This window comes from Podarcis liolepis (genome assembly GCF_965112155.1).
Source record: "Podarcis liolepis genome assembly, chromosome: 2".
Taxonomy (NCBI): domain Eukaryota; kingdom Metazoa; phylum Chordata; class Lepidosauria; order Squamata; family Lacertidae; genus Podarcis; species Podarcis liolepis.
The window spans coordinates 78,346,739-78,373,191 of NC_139555.1; the positions used below are offsets into that span (position 1 = coordinate 78,346,739).

At 41.6% G+C, this 26,453-nt stretch overlaps 1 protein-coding gene and 1 long non-coding RNA gene across 39 annotated transcripts in view; one reads left to right on the forward strand and one right to left on the reverse strand.

Annotated features, from left to right (window-relative positions):
• RAF1 (Raf-1 proto-oncogene, serine/threonine kinase) overlaps positions 1-26,453 on the reverse strand; it is a 66,786-nt gene that overhangs the window by 33,714 nt on the left and 6,619 nt on the right. For 7 of the 38 annotated variants that reach the window (XM_083488969.1, XM_083488959.1, XM_083488941.1 and 4 more), the window contains exon 1: positions 9,253-9,423. The exons of 10 other annotated variants lie outside the window; for them this stretch is intronic. Coding sequence is in view for 4 of the 28 variants with exons in the window: in XM_083488938.1 (XP_083345064.1) it covers positions 4,904-4,928 (25 nt within the window). In the remaining 24 variants the exon portion in view is untranslated. Of the gene's footprint in view, positions 1-1,946; positions 1,984-4,903; positions 5,077-8,036; positions 9,036-9,252; positions 9,455-26,453 lie in introns of those variants that run through there. 21 more of the 38 variants (XM_083488948.1, XM_083488954.1, XM_083488947.1 and 18 more) reach the window with 15 other exon arrangements.
• LOC310700130 lies at positions 11,520-12,734 on the forward strand. Its single transcript, XR_014522447.1, has 2 exons — positions 11,520-12,352; positions 12,456-12,734. It is a non-coding gene; the product is annotated as an uncharacterized lncRNA (long non-coding RNA).

Genomic DNA, 26,453 nt, shown 5'->3' on the forward strand with positions numbered 1-26,453 from the left:
CTCATGCCAGTTAGGGTCTGGGATAACAGAACCACATTGTCTGTGAATAGCAATACATTTAGTTCCATGTGCCAACAACTGTTAAAAAGTTTGATTTATCAGCTAGTTGATCAATGATGCCATTCACATATATGCTGAGCAAAAAGGGGGCTAGTAAACTGTTTTGTCTTACCCCTCTGGTTGAACCAATTTCCTCTGACAACTGGCATTCTCTGTCTACTCTAATATGAACTTTGGTGCCTGTGTAAAAGTTCTTAATTAGAATCAACAGGTGTCTTGTACATCCTAACTCTAGTTTTCTCCATAAAATCTATTTATTTATCCTGCCAAAGACTGAGATCAGGTCAACAAAAGCAGCATGTGTATTTCCTAGGGCCACCTGCATCTCTCTCTACCGGTATTTTGCTTTCCATTCCTGACTAGAGCAATGCTTGCACCCATTGTGGAAATATGTATTCTTACATCATGTCTAAAATAATCATGTCAGACAGACCTTGGATAATTTCCTTGCATAATGCTGAGCTCAATATGCCAATAGACAGAGAAAGTTTAACATTACTATGTGAAGATATGGTAACCTAATGACTAACCAATCTCTCTGAAAGAAACATCAATATATTATGACTAATCAACCTCTCTGTTTCAGCAAGAGTAATTTCAACTTGGTTTTTATTTTTGACATGCTTAACATAACACACACATTCCATTCGGAATACCAAGTAGCAAAATTTACAAAAGGATAAAATCATATTCTGCCCAATCTGGTTACACTACTTAATTCTTTCTACTCGGTACACACCTAAAAAGTTTGCCTAAAATAGCCTTTCAAATTATGCCCAGCAGCAGAAGACAGAATAACTCCGTCTTTTGCCCAGATATCAAGGGACCCATAGCAGTATCAAGAGATGTACAGGGTGTTTTACAATCCACTTTCTTTGTTCTTGACTCAACTTCTCATCATTCACAATACAGTCATACCTTATTTTGCAACCAGGGTCCATTCCGGAGCCGCAGCCGCTAGCCAAAAAGGACGCAGGGCACTTCTGCGCATGCACGAGCGGCAAACCCAGAAATAACCCGTTCCAGTACTTCCAGGTTTGCCACGGACATTCGCCGGAATGGACCCTAGACAAGGCGGACATTCGCGGAGTTATTACTGTATCAGTAAAGAAAAATAATCCTTTTTTCATTTAGTTATTTACTAATTGATTGATTGATTGATTGTTAAAAGTATACCTACTTTTGGTCCACCCTGTATAATGCATTTCCATTTCTCAGCACACTGGTACACCCCTAGCCAATGAAGACTGTTTTTGCTGAGTCTTCCCAGGATTCAACCTTCTCTCTGAACATGCAAACTCCAGAGCAAACAGGTCAGATTGGAAGCTTATTTAGTATTTGTACTATACACAAATACCACAAAAGTAGTTTTAGAAAACCAGCAAATTATTAATAAACAACTGCCTTTTGTTACTTTGACACCACTAGGGAATTTAGGAAAGTGGGTATGGGCTTTTTTCCCAGAATGAGGGCTACATTCCCTTGAGAGCAACCTTCCAGGACGTGCATGCCAGTAGTGGGTGGCCAGAGGTAAAAATGGATGGAACCAGATGCAAAAGTGGGTGGGGCAACGGATGCACCTTGTGATTTTTACAGTTGGTTACACAAAAACCAAAGGTTTGAACACACCACCCCCTCCCCTTCTCCATCCAGGCAAGGAAGAGACACCATCACAGTTCAATAGCACATTCCAGCCTGTTCAAGAAGGGTGTGACCTGGGGAAAGAGGTTGTTGCCAGGGGGAGTAGAGTCCCTAGGACCAGATAGAGGAACAGAGAGCCAAATTTGTGCCCCCAGGACTGAGGTCTCTCACACACAGGACTAAAAGTACCGTAACACATCACAAGCCTAGCTCTATCTACTGTACTATCCCATGTTGCCACATACCATGGGTGGAGCTTGCTGAAGAATGTGATTGTTGGTACTAGGAAATAAGAACATCAAAACAAGGTCAACAGGACAGGCAGAGCTACATGCAGTACAACCTCAAATATAGAGTCCCTAGTCCCTGTCCAGCCGTGCAACTAGTCTTCTTGCTACTTAGAAGAGGCACAATGTCTGGTGGTCATTTATTACTGCAACAAAAGCTTCTTTAATAAATTCAGTGAAGCCTCCTAAGTGGGAAAATCCATTGAGGAACCTGTGACATAAGCCAGCCATCAACACTTAAAAGCTTTTACTTAGCTGTTGGAACATCATATTTCCCACAATCCTCAGTTAGAGCAGGTCTTAATGAGCAAAAACATTCAGCATATGCTTATACTTTGTAGTTTTCTGGCTACCCCAATCATATGGCAAAAGCCTATATGAACATATGGGAGACAGCATAGTGTGCAAATGTGCTCGTTTGTCTTTGAAGATAGCTTTGGACCATTAGAGCTTCTAGAAAGACTACAAAACAGGTGTGTCTAATTCAAACAAATAAATGGTTCAATACAGATTAAAATAAAATACAGGCAGGAAAGATCTAAAGATAATGCTGGTATGTTCATTCTGTTTTTAAAGTCATTCCTTCTATTTAGTGTAAACCATAAATCAGATAAAATATGGGATCTGCTATGGATCCCAATTGCACCTGAGTCAAGTCAAGTCCAGAAATCAATTAGGTGTTTTAGAAGACATTCTGTAGCACTTGACAGAACTAAACTACTCATTCCTGCAGCAGCACTCTGGACAATGAAATGTTAGGAGCTACAGTATGTACAGCATACATACTCTATGAGCACGTGATCCCAGGGCACCCTACACAGAAGATCCATGCAGCTGTTCTCTTTAAACATCAAAAGATACCACACTCTAGTAAAACCCACTGGATAAAGTGATCATGCCTAAAGCTGGTATGAAATCAAACTAATCTTTCAGTACCTACCAAAAGCTAAACTGAACAGTTTTCCATAATAAATGAACCAGTTCATAAATGAACCAGTTTGTAATATCCCAAGCAGTGCCAGCAAATAAAAGTGTTCCTCCTTATTCCACAAAGTTTGTGCTAATTCACACAACACATTTCTCCATCAACACATTTCATCTTTGACACAAGTCCTAGGGATAAAAGTAACAAGTAAAACAGGAAATCAAACTGCTAAAATCTGTATGATGAATGCAGCATTTTTTTCTAACAGCTGCAAATCACGTGAATTGCTGCCATCCATAAATATAATCACTCAACTTGTGAGTTGTCATCCATATTAACAAGCGGAATGACTGGGACCACACACATGTATGAACACTAATGTACACTGCACACATTCTAAGATACTGCTAGAAGGTCAACTTCTAATTAGCAAATATACATTCCAAGACACTCTTGGAAGGCACCAATGTAGGTCCCATAGTTGATTGCATCTACAAGGAAACGAATTGCATGGTGATATTAGATAACCACACTGCACAGCTAAGAAAAAGAAAAGGAATTAAACTAATGACATATACAAGGAACTAGCTGGCACAAAAAGAAGCTAGCTAGTATTAAAGCGGCAAGAGACACGATTCAAGACAAGTCAATCCAGAAATAAATGCACATGCAAACACATTCCAAAATCAAGTCATACTTCAAAAGTCTATAATTAATTCAATATTTTCATCCAACAGAGCAGCCAATGTACACCTCCCTGCATGTCTGCCTAAATTCATTCACTGTCATATTATACTGAGATTGTCAACTAGCCGGGAGTGTAAGCCAGGAAGGCCACCCGCTCCACCTAAAGCCCACCTCAGTTATGATAGCCCTAGGGTGGCCTTGGTAGCCCACCTTCTCTTTTGTAAAATTTCTGAGATAATGTATGCAAAGTATCTTGTATATTAATAATAATCCAGAGTATACAAGTATTATAGCTTGGACAATGATTCTTTTAGTGTTTCAGAACAATGCTGTTAAAACAAAACAAAACAAACTCCAGGAAAGTTATTCAAAAATCAACAGGAGTAACAGGTAAAAAGGAAACACATAAATTATGTCAGCAACACAACAAAATAAAAGAATCATTTATCACTTTACATTGCCCTGTGCCATGTTTAGAGATATGAAAAGGTATTTGCTAGCCATATTCTTTTCCTCCTCAGTTTTTGTTGTTGTTGTTGCAATGCAAATAAAACTTAGTTTCAGTTACTGTCCTTTAGCTCAAAATCACAAGGACAGATCTATTAGAATAGGTAAAAATAGCACCACTGAAGATGCCAATGAAGAATCTTTCCACTATATGGCCACTGCTTAGACTGCAACATCAGCTGGCTTTCTTTTTATAACCCTTTGGCTACATATATATATGAACTGCAGCTAACACCGTAAATTTGTGAAGGTTGAGAAGGAAGACTCAACTCTGCATCGTCATTCAACTCTGCTCTTTATATTTTCCAAGATAAAATCCTATTTTAGGACCCATTTGTTTGTATGATCTCAGGAAATAAACATACATGTAAAAATATAAAACCCTGGTCATCCATATCTCTTGTCTGATTCAGGCATACCATAGCTAAAATTCACTTCTACAGTGCCACAAGTCCTTCCAAATATTGATCAGTGTAACACCACTTGTGATCCTCCAAATAAAATGCAACTACAGATGCACAATAAACTTTGTGTTTCTCCTAGGATTTCAGTAACAAGGGAGCTGTCAGTCACCACAACTGGTGGGACCCATATATAGTTTGGTCTTTATTATTATTATTAAAGATTTTCTTGATTTACAAGTGTGTGCGCGCAATGTTCTCTCTCATATATTTTTCCCCATGTAACATTTTTACAAATCAGTTTCATTTGTTGAGACATTGGGAAGAAAAGGGGGAATGAGGTGGAGGGGTTGGGAAGATGGGTGGAGGTGGGGTGGGGTTTCTATTTTACTTACTATATGTAGGGTTTGGTGTCAGCATTGCTTGTGCACGTTCTTTGCTGTTCACTTGTGTTCCTTTGGTGATGAGAGAGGTTGGGGTTGGCCTAGGGTGTGGTTGTTCATTTGTGGTTGGCTGCGGTCCATATACAGTTTAGTGGAGTGGGGAGAGGAAACTATAACTTATTCTACTGCAAGACATCAGTATGGAAGACAGAAGTAAAGTAAAGAGCAAAGTTTCTTCAGTTCATGAGTTGAGCATCCTCTTCCTCACCTACAGCAAGTTTCCCAACAGTGTTTCCTAAGAATAGGACTTTGGCGAAACTTTGAACCATCCCAAATACTCATTGTATAACCACTAGAAATCAAAATAGTACCAAATCACACATAATACAGTACTGTATGTAACAGATTTCTCATGAGCTACTAAGTATATTTGAGGGAAGGGATATATATTCCTCAGTAAAAAGGTAAAGGGACCCCTGACCATTAGGTCCAGTCATAGCCGACTCTGGGGTTGCAGCGCTCATCTCGCTTTATTGGCCGAGGGAGCTTCCGGGTCATGTGGCCAGCATGACTAATCCGCTTCTGGCAAACCAGAGCAGCGCACAGAAACACCGTTTACCTTCCCGCCGGAGCGGTACCTATTTATCTACTTGAACTGCTCCATAAATATGCCACGGCCATGTTTTCATGGTGGTGAAAACCAAAGCTATTGCAGCAGCTGAGAAATCAAATGCAGTATTTAGGATTGCTGGTACAAATGTGTGTCCACTTACTTGTATCCACAATTACCTAGGATAGATACATCTTATAGCCATGAAAAAAACTGCTTCTCTGTTTTAGCAAAAAGCCCTATGATTTACAGTATGCTGTGGTTAAGCCAACAGTAGAAAGTACACCTTAAGATAAAGGCTTTGATACCATATCTATACCTCGTTAAGAAATTAGTTTGAGCATGTAAAGAGAACAATCTCCTTGCCCTTTCCAAGCCAACTAACATTAAGAAACAAAAAGATGCAATTCTCCCTCTCCCTTCTTCCATTTAGTTCTCCCTTCACCACATTCTTAGCATAAATGTCTACTATTAAGCTAAGCAAAGTCAAGACTAATTTCAAGATTTTAGCTCACTCTCTTCCCTTTGAAAAATTACGAAGTAAAATGCCACATTGAAGCCCTTGGGTCTAAAACCCTAAACCAGATTTAATTACTGTTAGTACCACACCCATCTAGTAAGTCAGTGAACCAACCTCACTCAGTTCATAATCTAAAAATATACAAGATGTCCCAAATGTTCTAAAGTGATACTATGTGCAATGAATAGAACACATTGCTTATTGATATAGTTTTATTAGGATTTGCCAGATCTCAAGCAATTTTGGTTATACCACAACTGCACTGGAATACCAAGTTGGGCACTAAACAACAGTACTGCCATACACTTAAAATAATTCATGCAGCACTGAAATGCTGCACACACACACAACAGCATCCTCTAACAAACTGACTCTATACCGTAACCTAAAATGGAATATACAGTAACTGAAATGCCAACTATCCACAACTTTCGCAAGTTAAAACCAGTCATATTTTATTTTATTTTATTTTGATCAAATTTATATTTCCTGCTCCATCTAAGGAACAGTCAAGGCTTTGCCTAAAAAAACCCAAAAACCGCCCCTCCAAAAGTACAGCAGCAGAACACAGTGTTACTTATAGCTGCAAACAAATTTAGGGATCCATTTGTTATTGCACTTCTCAAAGGAGCAGTGAAATATATTTACATTATAATCAAAAACTTCAAAGATAATTTTTGCAATAAACTTCCAGTGTTAGGTTGACAGCAACAATATTCTGCAATGAATATATCAGCTACTGTCAAAAGAGGTTATTAACCAATTCTTAATTCTGAAAGGGTATTCATCATACAACTATAGCATATAACTTCTCATGCTTAAGGAGGTTTTGGAATAATGTAAAGTGGTTTTATTGCATTGTTCCAGTAAAATAATTTCAGCATGGTATACAAAGCATCTAGCATCATATGCCAATTATTTAAACATTTTACATCTGTACAGCAGCAGCTTTCCAAACAAAATAGCAATGTACAAAAAATAAATTATTCAAGAAGCATAACCTACACCACTTGAAATTAAAATCTTAACTAAAAGTTAAATCTTAATTTTGGACCAGGATAACTAACCCATGGCCCTCCAGATGCTGCTGAATTACAACTCCAACCCTCTCTGACCATTGGCCATGCTGGCTAGGTTGATAGGAGCTGAGTCAAACAACCTCTGGAGGATCACAGATTCCACACTCAATTTCAAAACAGAAGAATACATGATTAACAGTGTAATTAATCCTAACTTTGTCTACTTAGCAGTCCTACTGAATTCAATGAAGCCTACCCCCAGGTAAGTGGAGACTAATTCATGCAACATTGGACTGTGCTGCACAGTTAAGGACACTACAGCTTCAAGCAGGCAAAACAATGGCCTAGCCTAGGACTATCTACTTTGGCATCACATCTACCAAGGTTTCTAGAAGAGATTTTTTTAAAGCCCTTCTATCCAAGATACTCTGACCAGCAATTCCAGATATTAGACTTGGCACTTTATATGCTTGTAAACTGCCTAGAATTCTATTTTGGCTCTGTACAAAATAAACAAACAAATACGCAAAACCTTAGATAAGGTATCTTCTGAAAAGCTATGTTCTCTCTCAAAATAGATGCAACACATTACAAAATATTTGCTTACCTAGGATTGCACCCTTTGTGTGTTTTAAAACTCGAATTTTCCCAAGTCTACGCTATTCAAGTATTTAAAAGTCATTCTGACTTTTAGGTTACCATCCTATGGATACTTACTTGGAAAGTAAAGCCACTTAAATGAGTGGGACTTTCAAGTAAACATTGATGACTCAGCTAATACTCATTAGAAATAGTCTGTAATAGACTACAGAAATAGAAATCATGTACTTTCCCACTCCAAGCCAAAACAACCACCGCCAACAAAAGGAACTCAAGACAAGCCTGCTTATCACTGACTTGATTTGCATTACTTAACTATGTGAGATACACAAATCAATGCCAGTTCATAACAAAGAAAATCTAAGTATGCTTGCATAAAGACTCCTTGTCTCCTACCTCTACAAAGATAGCCAGAAGACTGATGAAAGAAGTTCTCCCCAGGTGTTTTTTATGTCTTCACCTTCACTTACCTGCACAGACTTAAGCAATTAAGCTGTGATACAGCTGCTAAACTGCCTTCTCTTTTCCACCTTTCTTAAAGCAACCAAGAACATATCTGGATCACACACGGGGAAAATATGGGAATCCCCATTCAGCAACCTCTCCTCACTCCCCAGCGATGACCTCATTTCTGAAAGTTTCTAATCGCTCGTTTCAAATTATTTACAATGCAATTCAGAGACTATCCAGGACGCAGAAGACTCCGTCCAGACTCCAGAGGATGCTGCAGCTACGACGGAGGAAGGCAAACGCATTTCAAACCACACCGGCTCCGGATAACTAATCCACTGCATAACTTCAACTCATGGCAGAAAAAAGACCAAGCGCTGGCTACTTTTGAATCGGCAGACGTTTTAGTCACAACAGGAGCCCGAAGACCCAGCCTGAAAGCATCAACCCGGCAAAAGAAAAGCGCTGACTTGCGCAGCGACGGCAGCTGCATCCATTCCTACCCTTGTCAACGTCGTGAAGGAGCCGCTGCTGCATCACATTATTGGACGCCAGCAAGAGAGAAGCCTGCGCTGCTTGCCTCATTCCCCACACCCGTTCCCTGAAGGGGCAGGACAGCACGCTTTCCTCACCCGAACCAAAATAAAAAAAAATAAAAAAATACAAATGAGGAAGGAGAAAGCAAGCAAGAAACAAACAAACTCAAAGTGGGTAGGGCCCTACTGTCGGGTAGCGTCAAAAGCTAACTACGGAGGCAGTTTTAGCAGCTGCAAACTGAGCGCCCCGTCTAAATTGCCGGAGAAAAGCGACGCCACTGCGAGCAGCGAGGAATGGGGAGAAGAAGCCCAGCGCCGAACCCGGGCGAGCGCACAGCATCCCCGTCTCAGCCTCGGGGCAGGCGGGACTCGCGGGAGGACGCAGCCGTCCAACCTGGGCGGCTCCGTCCGCACAGACGCCGAGCACAACGGAGGCTGCTGAAGCAGCTCCTTGGCGGCCGCCCCCTTCCCAGTGTCTCCGGGCTTTCCTAGCCCCCCGCTACACACTCACACACACACGCCTCGACACGACGGCGCCTTCCCCATCTCTTTGGACAACTTCAACCCTTTCCTGGGGCTCCGGCTGCGACACGCCCGCCCTCCCAGCCGCGAAACCAGCCCGGTACCTGTCCGTCTCTCTCGGGTGCCGCTGCGGCTGCTTGTGCCGCCGCCTCCTCCAGCTCCGACGGCTCTTCCCTTATTCCCAGCCGCCCGCTCCGCTCCCCATCTAAAATGGCCGCCTTACTAACACCGAGACATTTATTCCAAAGCCATCCAAGCTCTCGGAGCTCGAGTCCTCGCGTCTGGAGTGCCGAGTCCTCGATGGCTGGAGCAGCCCTCTCTCCCGGCCCGGCCCCTTTTCCTCCTCCCTGGGATCGTCCGCCTGTCTCGCCGCCGCCATTTGAAACGCTGCTTGCCCGGGTGGGGGAGGAGGCGTCGCAAATGCCCTAGTGAGGCGGGGGGTAGGGGGCTTCCCAGGCTAGGATAAGCACGGCGAGTACACGGTGCTCTCCCCAGCCCCCGGAGTTGGCTCCGTGGCTTCTCCCCGGTCTTGTCTAGACTGGGATTAAGCTCTCCAGATGTCCCTTGTTTGCAGGGATTCCTCCTTCAGAGCATCCCATGGAGCATAAGAGAGCAGCGCTTGCTATCACTCCTCTTTTCTAGTTGAATTCAGGGAACGTGCCGCTCGCTACCTCTGCATTATGTCACCCCCTTAGTATTATATCTGCTTAAAATTGGAAGATGTAAGGGAGCAGCGTAACTAAAACTGGCAAAGAGCTGGAGTGGGTATAGATACAGAACTACTTTTTAGCTCACCAGCAGAGGTTTTTAATCAGCAAAGTGGACCATGCTGCGTTTGTCCTCCTGCGAACCCAATTCAGTAGCAAGATTCTGCTGATTCTCACCTTGACTAAAGAGGATAAGTGTGATCAGCCAGAAGGAGCTCTGGTTACAAAGTATTCCCAGTCATGTAGAGGTGGCTATGGCTATAGAGCTCTCTTGACATGTCATAGTGAAGGAGGTTTGGGTGTAGGACCACCAGCCACAATCCTGGTTATCCCCTTATTTGTACAGTTCATCCAGAATTGGACTCCACAGTCACTTACGGACTCATTGTTAAAACCGTGTTTATGGAAGACAATCTTACTCGGCTACGAGTGATCACCAAAGAAGAGAGTTAATATACGTCCTGTGACCTTGCAGAAATACAGGAGGGCATTTTCAGATGTCATGAACATGTTGGCTAGACTGCCAGCTCCCATCATCCCTAAGCATTGGTCATGCTGATGGGAGTTGTAATTCAGCATCAGGAGAACTACAGTTTAGACATCCATGCAGGGGTGCTGGTTGTATTGAAACAAATGCATGTAGGTTGGGCAAAGAGCCTACCACCAGAATGTCATGTCTCTTCCCTATGTTCAGAACATTTGTAAGGAGCTGGTTTGAAGGCAGTGATGGGCTAAGGTGACTTCTTCAGTGTCATACAACAGACTGTGGGAGAAATAGGGTCTCAACCTGAACTTTCCAGAGACAAATTATACACTATTCCACTCTTCCTCCTGGACTACCCTTGCAACTGCAAAGCATACAAAAATAGCTTAACACAGGTTCATTACTCTATAATGGCTTTAGGCTTCAACCATCTTGTACTTGCCAGGCTGCACATAAACACAGTATCATATACTTGTAGTCTGCCTATTGTCTGGCTCCATGTGCACAATCAAGGATGTCAGTTTAGAACACCACATTCCATTGTTAAATGTGCATTAAGCCCTTTTCTTTAACATATCCATCCTAATTGTTAGCTTTGGAGGTAAATAATCCACATCAGATTAATTTGAATAAGCACATAGAATTTTTAAAGTGTGGTAAAATGTTATGGAGATTTTTCACCTTCTAAATGCAGGTTTATGAGAAAATATCTGAATAGCATGCGTTTTAACAAGTATTTTTTAAAAAGAAAAAACATTCAAATCAATCTTTTAGCAGGTACAACTTTTTACTGCAGCCATGGCAGTCCATAATAATACATAATTAAAGCAAGACCAAGGGTAGTAATCAACTAGGCTTTACTTAGAGTAGACCCACTGAAATTAATAAGCATGACTAAAATAGGTCCACTGATTTCAACGGATCTACTCTGAGTAAAACTTAGTTGACTACCACTGCAACAGAATAAAATAACACATCAAAAGCTAACAATAAAATATCTGTGTCCTAGCAACCGACAGCAATGATTTATGCACACTAAATCATACTTTTCAAATTGCTAGACACCTGATAGAATAAGAAAATATTCACTCTCTGAATCAATACAAGAACAAAACTAGACAGGTATTCCTGCAGAGCAGGGGTGGGGAACTTTTTTCAAGGGCAGGCTTTTTTCAAAGCCTGAGGAAATGTAAGTGTCTTCACCTGGTGCCAAAATGATATCCAAGTAGGCTCTAGATGAACCTCCCTGGGAGAATGAATCATGCTCAAAAGTACCACTACCACACCATGTGGTCCCTTTCCCTTGTAGCTACTTGGCACACTTAGAAACCCTGAGATTCTTCTGAATATAGAGTGATTAGGACATTTTCTAAATAGGTAAATAAATTTGAACTTGTTTAGAAGCAGATGCTTGGACCAGAGCTATGCAATTTCCCCCCTTCATAGCTGGGGCAAGGCCTTTTCCAGATCTTCCTCATGTTGTGTATCTTATCAAACAACTAGTTAATCCAAGTAAACCGACATCTTGGGGGGGAGGGGGAACAGAGAGCTCAAGCATGTCCAAAATCTTGTAGAACTACAGTTTTGCATGTAGGGCACATTTTGCATCTTTAATTGGCCACTCAACATGACTGCATTGGAGCCAGGTTATTTGAAGGATTACTTACATCCATATGAACCAGGCCAGGTGCAAGTTTGTTATCAGAGGCCTCATTTATTGGACCATCAATAAAATCAGATAGATTGGTGGGTGTAAGAGACATGGCCTTTTCAGTGGTGGTCCTGGCTTTTAAACAGGCTTTGAAAGCCCATTTGTTTCAAATATGCTTTATCTAGTATGTGGACTGGCCTTGAATTATTATTGGTTATTTTTAGTAGCCTTAAATTGTGTTCTTTCATTAATTTTAGGGATTACTAGGCTGGAATTCTTTGAAATTTTATCAATTGCTGATTTAAGTTCTAGTCTTTTAAAATATTGTTGTAAATTTATTTTTATGTTGTAAACTGCCACAGGTTATAATAATAAAAAAATTCCTTCCAGTAGCACCTTAAAGACCAACTAAGTTAGTTCTTGGTATAAGCTTTCGTGTGCATGCACACTTCTTCAGATACACAGGTTATGTGTATGGTTTTAGATGATATAATAGTATCTCCAGTTATTTTATTCTCTGTCTTCTATTGTAAAGGGCTTTGGCTATATACAATGAAAATTGATATTAATTAGGAGATAGGCAAAAATAAAATGTTGGACAATTTTAGAGTAGAAAGAATATATTGAGTAGGTCAGGAATATACTAGCCAGTTGGTAAGAAATAAAAACAAGATTCCAAAGATATGCTTGATAACTGTAAATTGTAAACTATCCTCACTAAAATATATACACATTTGATAATAATATTGAATCATTCCTACTTTGATGCTTCAACAAATAGAATGTTTCATTAATGTTTAATATTCAAGCACAGGGGATGAGATATTGCACAATCTTCCATTTTTACTGAGACAGGAATGAATAACTTGTGGTCCTCTGGATGTTGTTGGAATCAGTTCCCATCAGTCCCAGCCAGCATAGTCAGTGATGAGCGATGATGGAAGCTGTAGTCCAGTAACAATTGGAGGGTCACAAGCCATCCCATCTCATTCTTAGGTTAAGTGTAGGCAATACAATGATGTAATCTAGGATTGTTGATGGATGGTTACATTTTGGCTCTCACTGCACCTTATGTAACTTCAGAAGTTGATGGAAGGCAATGAAATATGTTGGGGACAGCATAAAATGTGGCTGGGAGCCTGTGCCATAAGTAAATATAGCTATGCTTTCTCCAATACTATTTATCCCTAGTAAAGGACTGGACTCTTAAACCTCCCAATCTACTAATTTGCAGATGGTGTGGAAACTCTTATTGCTATGGAGTAAATAAATTCTTGCTCTTCCTTCTTTGTTCTCTGACAACACATGCTTGCAAGGAGATACAGGAAAGCCTTTTATTTTCTAGGCCCTTGATATGGTTTGGGAATGGACAAATCACTGTAACCTACCCTCCTAGAATAGATTCTGTGATTTTGGATGCCAACTGAGCAGAATAGAAGCCTACCTTGGCTCATTCTCTTCCCAAATTCAAAATAAAAAAAATCCTTCCTGTAGCACCTTAAAGACCAACTAAGTTAGTTCTTGGTATAAGCTTTCGTGTGCATGCACACTTCTTCAGATACACAAATTCAGATACACAAATTCCCAAATTCAAAACTACTTCCATTTAATACACACAAAACTGCCCCTATAGAACAGTACTCTCAAAATTCACCTGTACAAGTACCATAAGTTGTTCACTCTAGCAAAAACAACTAGCTCTTAGCTCCCACTGAGGAAATGGCCAATCATCCCAAACAATTAGCAATCAATCAATTTAACAAAGGATGGTTTCCCAGCAGCTGTAACTCCTTATTTAGAACTGGGAATAAACCTGAGCTCTTTGAAAAAACGGGGTGGGGGTTGGAATCCCAAAAAATGCAAATGGATAGATTGCAAGCTACATTGTAAACAACATTACTGTATATATATATAGAGAGAGAGAGTGCTATTCTCTCAAAAAAGAATTATAACTGCACTGTTAAATATTTACTTATCTCATAACCACCAAGCTTAATGAAGTATACATTTACAGCCCAATCGTATCTGTGTTTGCATGGAAATAGGTCCCATTATGTTCAATGGGGCTTGTTCCCAAGGAAGTGGGTTCAGGATTGCAGGCTAGGGCTGCAGTCCTATGCAAACTCCCATAGCAAATAGTTCCATTGAATCTACTTACTTCTGAGTAAACATCTTTAGGTTCAAGTTACACATCAGTTAAAATATGTCATGTTTGCACTAGCACATGATTTGTGCAGTATCTTTAATGCCTATTATATTAAACAAAACAATGAATTATAATGTACCGGCAAACCTTTGGTTCTTGAATCCAACTGCCTTTGTAGCATTTTGCCCACACCTCTCTAGAGGTATTACAATTAACTGCTCTGATATCAGGCAGCACAGTTTACATTTTGACAAATCTGAAGCAACTGTGGCAAACAATGCCGACCGAAGACCATGTGAATTCCATGCAAGTTTTTATCACTATCAAACTGTTATTTCAGTCGTTGCCTGATGAAGGCCTCCCAAATTGTGCAACAGTTCTCATGGAGCTGAGCCAGACTGTTCCATGCAGCTCCAGCCTGCCACATCAGCTCATCTCTCCATCTGGCCCACAGCCATCTTCCTGCTTCGCTTGCAGCTCTCTCAGACCTTCAGTCCTCAGTATTGACTCTTCTGTTTAAATACAAAGTTTGCCTGCTCCACAGTCTAGTTCAGTTACTAGGTCTTTTCTTTTGCCCTGGGCATATCTATCTAGAACTAATTTTGTTCTCCAGCAATATAAAAAAAAAACACCCAAAGGGTTAGTTTTGCATTATCCATACTGTATATGTCACGGCTCCTGTGGGACTGGAATGGTACCAGAGATTGCGGAAAAAGCATTACAATCCCCCCCCCCCAAAAAAATTCCCTTGCTGGAAAAAAAAAATCACCACTTTGTCTCATGCAATGTTTGTGTAACTGAATTCTTCCAGGAAGGCTGGGCTGTTTATAATCCTATTAACTGCTGCCATGTTCTGTTTCCCTTTGTTCTTAAAAGCATATGACACAAGATGGGTTACCATCAGCTAGAACCTTTTTCTTTGATATTTGATTAATATCACTAAGCTTTTACTTTCATTTCTCCTCTTAAGCCAACAATATCATGTGTTTTTAAAACCCATGTCCAGTGTTTGTTTACCTTACCCGATGTGATTGTCACATTCACTCTCAACAAAATTGTGTACTGTAGTTTTTCTTACATTGGTACACTCTGTATAAAAAATGCTTTGTGTGACTACAAAGAAGAGTTTTGTAGCACCTTAGACTAATATACGATGTTTTGTTGTTTCCTTTGGTGCCTGCAACAGGCTAACACACAACCACCTTTTTGGATATCTTTCATGAAGCAGTCCTAAAAGAGACTGTGTGGGTGCAGATTTTGCTCAAAACTGGTTGGGATTTGAGGATATTCTGTGACAACCTTATGTTGCTGTGGATCTCGCAGTGTTTGTGTGTTCCAATGTTACATCCTGGCAATACCATATCTACTTGTATATTTCTACCCAACTGTTATAAGGCCATTGGTTTCCAATGCTTTTGCCAAAAAAGTTTTCCCTGAAATCCCTGCTTATCAGAGAATTAGTCTGCAAATAATGCTAAGCTATGGCTTTTTAAACTACATAGTTTAAACCATAGTTTATTTGACTGGCCAAATCCCAGCAGTTTAACTATGGTTAGCATACTGTGAAGAAACCATGCTCTCAAGCTATGGTTTGTTATTTGCTTATGAACCATAGTTTGTTTTAACAATGGCTTGGTGTTTTGTGAGAACCAAACACCTTTCCGTAACCATGGTTTGTTTGGCCATCCTACACGTCACATGCTTGCCAAAGCAAGAAGCATGAAGCTAGGAGCAGAACAGACCAAGCTCTGGATAAATAAGCCATGGCTTGTTTTAAATGATTTCTATGGGACAGTCCGTGGTTTGTTAAACAAACCATAGCTTAGCATTACATGCAAACCAGGCCAGAGAAGAGGTAGAGCCAAACCCACACAGGTGAAAACTGATTTGGTTAGTTAGTGATGAGAGGTAGTAACACAATATTCTATCAACATGGTATGCTGTTCTGCAGCACACATAGAAATTAGGCAATACCCCCACAGCAATACATTAATACTTCTTGTCACCTTTAGTATGTTTGTGTAATGTGGAACAGATGCATATTAACCTTCACCCAGAATATGCATTCTAATTAGTTGTGGGAAAGTCATTGCACATGGTTGAGAGCTTATTTTTAAACACAAATGGTCATGATTTATGTTCACCTAATTAAAGCAGACTAAACTGAAAACGTATATATAATCTATGGTAAATTGGTTCTCAGAATGACGACATCTTGGTGGTAGGCTTGTAATTACATAACACAGCAAAGTATATGGGGTTGGGCAGGGAGAAGGCGTGGTCTCACACCAGAGCTTGTTGAAGTTGAAGTCAATGCCAAACCTAAGATTCAACTTCAGATAAAGCAGCCTCACTACCTCATAAAGTTATATATCAATATCTGGTATCCAGCACAGATAGAAAGGGCCACAAGTTTGTGCTTCCTTGTATAGCTAAGATTAGTAAATAAGAGAACTGTTTCTGCAAGTTCCTTGCAGGGATGGCCTTTTATTGTTTCCTGTCCTTGTTATCACCATCCCAACTCTTATCCTGCTACCAGTTTCTGTTTGGACCCCCACCACATTTTTCCAGTTCTCATCACCCTATCTGTGCCCTGCCCTGCCTTCAGCTTGATCCCATACTTCCACAGCTTCTCCACTTCCTCTTCTGCCTATAGATTACTACCCATGGTCTGTCCATTCACCCATAGTCAGGAATTTGGACTTCACATATCACTTTACCTATTTTATAAGCCATTTGGACACTGTCTGGTCCTACGATCTAGATTCTGGCATGAAAAGCCTGGCTTGATATCAGTACTTATTGACATTGGATCCCAATCTAGATCAAGCTTGCCTACTGCTAGTCCTGCTCCTGGCACAGCTGCCCATGCACTCTCATCCATAGGGACAAAAGTGCAGATTCTGAGCAGAATTTGCCTGGCAGCTTCGAGAGATTGTACCAGGCACCAAAGGGGAGAGTGGAAGGAAAAGCCAAGGAAGGAGATTTTCACTATGGTTATTCCCACCACAGCACACACTTCTGTTCTCCTGTTTGTCAATCACCCCAGAGCTCTCATGTGTGTATGGGAGGAAGTTCCATGAAGAAAAACCAGTAGCGACAACAACCCTCCTATTTGCATGCATGTGGTATATAAACGGAATGCAGCAAATCAGAGGTGTGGAAACTGTGGCCTCCAGGTGTCAGTCGCAGCCAGCATGGCTAGTGGTCAGATGTGATGGGAGTTGTAGTCCAAGATTATCTGAAGTGGCACAGGTTCCTCATCCCTGCAATAAACACTTCTGCAGAAAACAGCTTATGTATGCAAGTTCATTCCGCGATACATTTTTCTTCAAGTTACACCACAGAAACCAACAAAGGACAGCAATGTTGGTGTCATGCTTTTCTCCTGAACAATGCAATCAACTGCTTATCAAGGCTAAGATAAAAAACCAATCATTTATTTTCTTTATAAATGGAAAACATGTGCAAGCCATTTTTTAAAGCCCTGCTTTCTGTTTAGAATGTTGGTTACTTGTTTTTGTAGGAAGTGTATAGTTCATTAAGGAAAGTGCTAAGATGTTTGTTTTGCACTGTGAACTATGGGAAGAATTTGCAACAAAGCCAAACCAGGCTTTTGCTGAAAAGTGGCATGGAACAGTAAATATGAAGGGTCAACAAGCCGCTAATAACTGTAGCCTGCTAATCTTGACACCTGTCAGTTGACAAAGTGCTACTGTAATGTGGGCTGCGTCAAATACTAGCAACCCTGCTAGCTGAGAAGTATTTTCCTAACAGCAGTGGTACAGTACAAGTAACTCACCACTGTTACCTAGCTCAAACTGTTCAGTAATCGTAACTGTTTATCTACAGCATCATAAAACACAGTGCCCACATATTTCCTGTAGTGGGAGCCATTCTATGGCATGAGGCGATAGACTGAAGTGCCACAACTTTAGATGCTGATTTCCAAGGATATCTCATCCAAATCACACAAGATCTCATGCAGCTTGAGAGATCCCCCACAATTTCAGTGAGATCTTGCCAGAAATCAGTGTCACTGCAGCAGTGGAGCAGGCGCCACAGCAGAGTGGGGCAGCACTTCCTGTTTGACCCCAAGTGACGAAATGGGACACGCCTCCCCTGTTTGGACCCAATGCAGCTTGACAGGTCCAGAAGTAACAGGCCCCAAGGAACTGACCCTCAAGAACCCCGATGGCAGCATTAAGCACCACTTGTAGTTTTTCCAGCTCTCTTCCATAGTAGTGTCATGCAGATCATAGTCCAACCTGAATGTGTCCAAAACGTGTGGAAGTGGATGAATCTGCCTTCTCCAGGAAAGACCACAGTTGGTACACCAGCCAAAGCTGTGCAAAAGTGCTCCAGGCCACAGCTGCCATCTGAGAATCCAGACATAAGGAGATGAGGAACCTCAAAAGATGTGTACCTATCATCCAGAGGGAGTGCTAACCCATCCAGAATAGGAGAAGTACCTATCCTCATGTGGACTTTCCTGCACCTGTCTAGTATGGATTAAGTCTTAGTTTCTTAGCCAGGCATAGGCAAACTCGGCCCTCCAGATGTTTTGGGACTACAACTCCCATCATCTCTAGCTAACAGGTCCAGTGGTCGGGGTGATGGGAGTTGTAGTCCCAAAACACCTGGTGTGCCGAGTTTGCCTATGCCTGTTCTTAGCCCACATCCAGCCCATCACAGTCTCCACACACTAATTCAGGGTCTTCACTTCCTCCCTGAAATCTGGTAGAAAATAAAAACAAGGCTTGGTGTCATCCACATATTAAATACAGGTGCACACACCAAACGCATGGATGACGCCTCCCAGCAGTTTCATGTAGATGCTGAAGAGCACGGAGGACAAGATGGAACTTTTCTGGATTTCATAGGCCAAAAGCCAAGGACTGCCGCCTTGTGGAACCTGCCCTCTGGGGAGGTCCCAAACCAGCATAAAACAGTGCCATCCAACCTTAGTACAACTTAGCTGTCCAGAAGGATTCCAGGATCAATGGTACGGAAAGCTGCTGAGATGTCTAGCAGACCCAACAGGACTGAATACCCGCTGTCCAGTGATCAGCATAAATCATCTACTGTGGTAGCCAAGACAGTATCTATCCTGAACCTCAATCGCACAGAGAGCCTCCACAAAGTGGCAATGCTCCCCATTGCAGAAGTGTACTTTTAGTCATGCGAGGGGCTAGGAAGGGTCATGCAGCCCCAACAGAGAGGGGCTAAACTGCTGAGCCCCACAGCTCTGCTCTTCTGGCACTACCACCCAAAGAGGGCTTCTGCTACCACACAACTCCATAGTATTTTGAAAAACGTAGCAGCAAGTGGATGCACAGAGGACGTAAGTTGATTCTGTGCAGATTTAAGCAGATGGATTGCAGAGTATGAAGGCAGTAACAATACATACATATATACTCTCTCAGAATTGTTTTCAGTCTGGACTGGTGGAAGAGAATGTTTGGCCTCATCAAGGTATGTATCAGTTTCAAACTGAAACTATGTTGGTGTTCTGTCATAGGCCATAGTAACACAACAAACACAGAAAATTTGTGAGTGCATGTGTTAGGTCACTGCCTCAAATAAGAGACATTTGTTTTTTGCTGAGCCAGGTCACTCACTTTCCTACATTAAAACAAAAAAGTATGTGGATATTTTGAAAGAACATCGGATTTTCTTATGATAAAAGAGAACAGTCTCATAGCACCTTAAAGACTAACAAGTTTATTATAGCACAACAAAGTGGATGGAATTCCATGAAAGCTTATACCACAGTCAAATTGTTAAGTCTTTATATGGAGCCACAATAATTTTTGTTCTTTTTGCAAAGACCAACATGAATCATAGAATCATAGAATTATAGAATCATAGAGTTGGAAGAGACCACAAGGGCCATCGAGTCCAACCCCCTGCCAAGCAGGAAACACCATCAGAGCACTCCTGACATATGGTTGTCAAGCCTCTGCTTAAAGACCTCCAAAGAAGGAGACTCCACCGCACTCCTTGGCAGCAAATTATCAATGGTTTGATTTCATGGTTATCATGGTTTGATTTCAGTGCAGCCTCTCTCAGTTTTATTTTATTTTTTACTAGAGTAGGAGGCCAATTGATCAAAACAATTACCTGCATTTCAAAAACTTTTGGAAGCTACAGGGTTTTGGATCATCAAGTATAAGGATGTGCTAACTTCAATCTTGTGTTGTCTACATATTTGTTTGCTAGAATTCCTGTGACCCACTGAGGTGTTTAGATTTATGAAGTCAGAGTGCACACTGGGAATCCATAAAAGTTATACCAAAATCTCCTGTCCTCTATTCTCCTATACCCCTCACCCAAAATTAACTGTTCTCCTAGGCGTGTTTGAAGGTATCTTCAGACAGTAATAAAATGAATGGAATCACATAGGTGGTGTTTTGTCAGATCATAGCCTCACTTCCAATATAAGATTATAAATGTAACCTTGCATAACAACTTGCATAGATCCTTGCTCTTGGCAAAAGTTAATACCCAGAATATAGAATTCAGCAGCCAGGTTGCTCACCAGGGCAAGACTGTTTCAGCATATGACACCAATCCTGGCCCAACGGCAAAAACGTTCCTCTCCAATCAGGCCTTTGGCTGATTGAACAATCTATGGCTTTCAAAATGTGTCCTGCCAGAGGGTGCTTTTAGTTTTTTGTTATTATGTTGCTTATTTTGTGTTTTTATGTTGCAAACTGCCCTGTGATCTTGAGGTGAGCAGCAGTATATACATTTAATAAATTTAATAATACGTATTTACAGAATTCAGCTGTAACATTTACTAGGTGAGCTTCAGCCGTCAACTGAAGAAAACAGTGGCTTCTTTGCATATGGCTTACTATAATGATTTCTAAGTCACACACCTCAGTGTGGAAAGATCAGAGAAGCACATTTTTTATGCTGGGCAACGTGGAATATTTTCTGTTGATGCAAATCCTGTTGATGTAACTCTGGGGGCTGTGAAAAGCCACTATCACTCCTAAATACACTCAAATGGCATGGAAAGCAATGATGTCACATTCTGTGCATGGTATCATTTTCCACGGGAATAATGTTACAAAACTGGCCCACACCATGTGTCAACAGCATTGCAAAGGATGAAAACCACAAATGCTGACAGAAAATCAGCTGTTCCAAAAGATGAACACACCAGTTCATTTCTCTTTCTTTTTGAATGGGGAAATCAACATTGCGTTTTCCTTCATCTGAACATTCTTAGGTGTCACCCGAAATCTAGTAGAGCTTACTGATTTAAACTTACAAAACATGGTGCAAAGCCTCGCATCATATGTCACATACACTAATGTCTTTTTACCTAAAATCTAGTCTCTAAGGAAGCAGTCTCAGCACCCTTGATAGTTAATGCACCCCTTTCCTCAATGTCCTCCTCACCAGTGAAAGCAACAAAATAGTGACCAGTCTCCACATCAAACCCACTGATGCACACACCTACCTATACTGGCAATCGTGTCATCTTAAAACATATAAAGATAAACACTCCCTGCAGCCTGGCTCTCCGGATCAAACACATTTGCAACAACAAAAAATAAATCAGGATCAGTGAACTTAAATAACAGTTTCTGCAAAAAGAAGCTAAGGATGCTACCCACTTACGCACATTTCACTTATGTGGGGGGGGGGCTGGAATGTACCCCCCCCCTTAAGTGGGGAGTTGCCTGTATATGTTCATGAAGTCTGAACTGGTGGTAACTGCCCAGGAACAAGACCTTGGGGTCATAGTAATTATGTGATACTGGACCAGATGAGCTATCAGCCTGATCCAGCAGGTTTTTTATTATGTGCCTAGATGCAATTCCCACTCTCTTCAATGAGGCTTATTCTCAGGTAATTGGGCATAGAGGCTGCAGGCCTGCAGTAACATCATAGCGAATAGCTCAGTGAAGATGTTGACCCAGTGTGAAAAAGACAAATTCCATGCAAGGGATAATTAGCAAAGGGATTTAATATAAAACTGCTGCTATCACAATACCATTACATAACTCTGTGATGCAAGAGAACCGGGGAGTTCTGTGTACACTTTTAGTCACCTCACCTCAAAAAGGCTACTGCAGAGTTCAGGCAAGGGCAACGCAAGTGATCAAGGTGATGGAGCAACTTTAGTGTAAAGGAAACTGCTTCCCACAGCCACTGCGAGAACAGGATGATGGACGAGATAAGCCTTTGGCTCGATTCAGCAGGCGCTTGCGTTCCTTCCCATCTCTAAGAAAGCAGGAGTGGCAAGGAGCTACAGTGGTACCTCGGGTTAAGAACCTAATTCGTTCTGGAGATCTGTTCTTAAGATGAAACCATTCTTAACCTGAGGTACCACTTTAGCTAATGGGGCCTCCCGCTGCCGCCGCACTGCCACCACACAATTTCTGTTCTCATCCTGAAGCAAAGTTCTTAACCCGAGGTACTATTTCTGAGCTAGCGGAGTCTGTAACCTGAAGCGTATGCAACCTGAAGCGTCTGTAACCCGAGGTACCACTGTATAACCAATGGACAATAATTCATTTCCAAGGGCTTTAGTGCAGGCAAAATATTTCTTTCTGAAAGGATATTGATTTGTTAAAAGCAAAAAAAATGTTTACTGATCTGATTAGGCTTCTAATCCTGCGCACATTTATTTGAGTTCTGTGGGACTTACTTGTGAGTAAAGATGAATAAATAATATTCATGTGGAGGCAACGGGACAGTAATTGAAGGAAGGGTTCTCCCCAGATATAATGACCTCTAACTTTACATTAAAAGCATACATGCAACCAACTTTCCAAAATCCAGCTCAGAGTTTTATGTACTCTATTGGTTAAAAAATGTACGGCTAAGGGCAAGTCAGGCGGGGGGGGGGGATAATATATGGGAGAGTGCCAAGCATCTGTGTTGAAGAGGATCAAAGGCTGAGGCTGTCTGAGACTTTAGTAGACACAGCTCACACTTTTGAAACCTTTTTTTGCACAACCCTGAGGGCTAGAAACTCACTGATGTTGAAGAAATTAAAGCAGAGGTGCAATGCAGTGATGGAACCCCTGGGCAGCTGGCTCTATCAGCTACCTTGTTAATGTGGCTATGGCCATGATCATCTGGAACATACTTTATACAACAGGAAGAAAATGAATGGAATCTGATTGATCACAACCCAGCTTCATTTCAACTGCATGCATCATTCTCAGGCACCATCTTCCTCTGAAATGCCTGGTTGCAATTTATTTTACCAGGTTAAAAATGCAAAGATATTATTCTTACAACCTCTCATATTACCATATTGTGCAATTTATCTTTCCAACAACCAGCGCTGTTATTCCCATTTTACAAATAGGAAGCTGTGGCTTGAGAATAATAACTTGCACCAGGAGGACTATCCAATGATCTTGGTAGAGAAGGGATTAGAACTGTTACTCTCAGATTCAATCATCTCTACCCAGTGGCGTAGCGTGGGTTGTCAGCACCCGGGGCAAGGCAAGTAATTTGCGCCCCCTAACCCGTGGATTTGCGCCCCCTAACCCGTGGATTTGCGCCCCCTAACCCTAACCCCCAGATGTTGCGCCCGGTGCGGCCGGCCCCCCCTGCACCCCCCACGCTACACCACTGTCTCTACCCTGAATGGCACTGGCAAAAAAGTCTCGTGATGTAATAATCTTGCCTCAGCCAATGAAATCATAAGGCCATGGTTACAGCTGGCTTCACTTATAGTACATGCTTACCATGGGGAGATATTAACTCAGAGAAATACTAGTCATTTATCATACCTAAAGCTGTTCTGAAATATTCTTCTAATAATGACACTTGTCATAGGCAAAAATGAATAAATATCTCAGGTGTGTTGCTTTCAAAAATTGTAGGAGGGGGGTATAACAAAAACTTAATGATTTTACTGAAAATACCTTCACATCTTCAGGTGTTTTTAATATGTTCTCAACCCAAAGCAGAGCATGTATTTTATTCATCCTCAGCTTGAAACCCAGCAGATCTTCACACAGTATTTTAGTTATGTGAAATATGCTTCAGAGTGAGTTATCTTGGTATTGCATCTGAAAGCAACAGCCACCGGTGAGCAATCCCAATAGCTCGTAATGAAGTCAGTTTACATATGTAATCTCACCATTTCATCTGAAACGTACATACAAAAGCTTCCTCTGTAACCCATCTGAAAATAATTGCACATAGCACAATGTTAGACTAATCAACTTTGCATCTGAAAACAAGTGTAAACAAATTTTGATACCTGCAGACTGTATATGACTAATCACTATTTCTGAAGGAGATAAATGATAACAGAACTGCCATTCGCCCAGCTCATGAGCACATTTCACATTGTGTCTAAAAATAATTGTCTTGTTTGCCATTACCCCCAAGCATTGCAAGTTTTATACTGGCAAAAACAAACGAAGAAAAGAAAAACCTCAAAGACAGTCATCTAGTCCAGGCATGTCCAACAGGTAGGTCGCTGGGTGTTCCTAGTAGATCTCTGGCCCCTCAACATCCTTGATCTAGTCCAACTCCCTACACTGCTGGAATCTCAGCTATATCATATATGGCAGATGGCCATCCAACCACTGCTAGGAAGGAGAGTCCATCCCCTCTCTTGGGAGTTTGTTCCCCTGTCAAATGGCTCTTACTATGACTGTTTAAAGTAACAGCATAGTGTTTTAAATGTATGGTGTGATTGTTGCTTGGGTCTTTGATAAAAGTGCACCTGAGCACACAGGACAGCAGTAGGCCCATGTACTCAAATATGGTTCTGCTCCATTCACACACAAAGCAGGAAAGAGTGAAAGGTGTGATCTCATTGAATCATAGAACTGTAGAGATAGCAGGGACTGGAGGGACATCTAGTCCAACCCCTGCAATGCAGGAATCTCAATTAAAGCATCCGTGACAGGTGGCCACACACCTGTTGATTTAAAGGGAAAAAAGACTGCACAGGTTCTGGGAGGTACTAACCCTTCCTTGTTTTTCTTTCAACCAGGCTCACCTCCAGAGCCCAGCTCTGAGAAAGCTTACAGAAGGGGAACTGACTGCATGCGGGGGGGGGGGGTGAGAGAAGGTTCAGCAAAACACACACACACACACACACACACCTTTTCTGGTTTAAATCACACTCTACCACACCCTGCGTTACATGTGATAGGGGCAGGTCCACATCTGTCATCATCCACATGGCTTGACCTTTAGTACTGTATAAAGGCTCTCCTCCTATTTTTCTATAGTTTGCTCCTACTCATTTCTCCATGTCAGCCCTTTTCTGATCTCTCCTCCACTGGCTCGCTCATTCACACCTTCTGCCATGCTTCTTCCTAGGCAGTTGCAGCAACTTAGCCATCAGGCTTCTTCTCCTTGTTTTAAAACCTACTTCTTCTGCAAAGCCTTTTCTTTGACCATTATCATCTCATCTCTTTATGCAATGTTTGGAAGAAGGGTTAAAATCAGCAGCAGGGTCCAACGAGACAAGGCAGGAGATCCGTGATTGGATTTTCTGCATTGAAAAAACAAAGCCCAAACTGGGCCTTGGTTCTGGTGCCATGTGAAGGCCTTTCCATCCCTGGTCCCTGAAGGTGCTACCTGCTCTACAGGGGAAACAGCATCTTCAGGATAGGAAAGAAATGGATTTAGATTGGTGAAAGGGACTAGAGCACAATACCCAATATTCCACCCACCCCCAGCTATTTGTGGTGTGCAGAAGACCACATCTAGTTTGACCCTCACCCTTTCTTGACCCAACTCTGACCTGGTGGAAACAGCACACTAAACCATTGGTAGATTAACAGAAGACAGACAAATGTAAACATGTTTGTATGCAACCCATAACCTGGACCTGAGAAAGCAGAGGAAAGTGAGTGGAATAAGCAAAGGCCTCGTTCACATGGCACATTAAACCACAGGTACAAACATGGTTTTGTGTGAACATGCAGCCTGCTTCTTCATGCTGCTGAAAAGTTCTCACTCTGCTCCCTCCCCTACTTCCGCCCAAGAAACAAGCGTGGCTTGACTTGATTTCCAAACCCAGGCCTGTGGTTTGTTTCTCCCCCCTCAAAAGACCTTGAGCAATAACCAAGGTTTGTTCTTAGCTTATTACTCAAGGTTTGTTTAGAGAGAAATAAACCACAAGCACAGGTTCGGTTGTTATCATGACAGGTCAGACTCTGGCTTGCTCCCTGGTGGTGTAGCAGCACTAAAAGCTGGGGGGAGCACCAGCAGAACTTTTCAGGAACATGCATCAGAATGCTGCACATTCACACTAAACCATTGCTTGTTTTCAACTATAGTTTAATGTGCCATGCAAACAAGGCCTCTCCTTA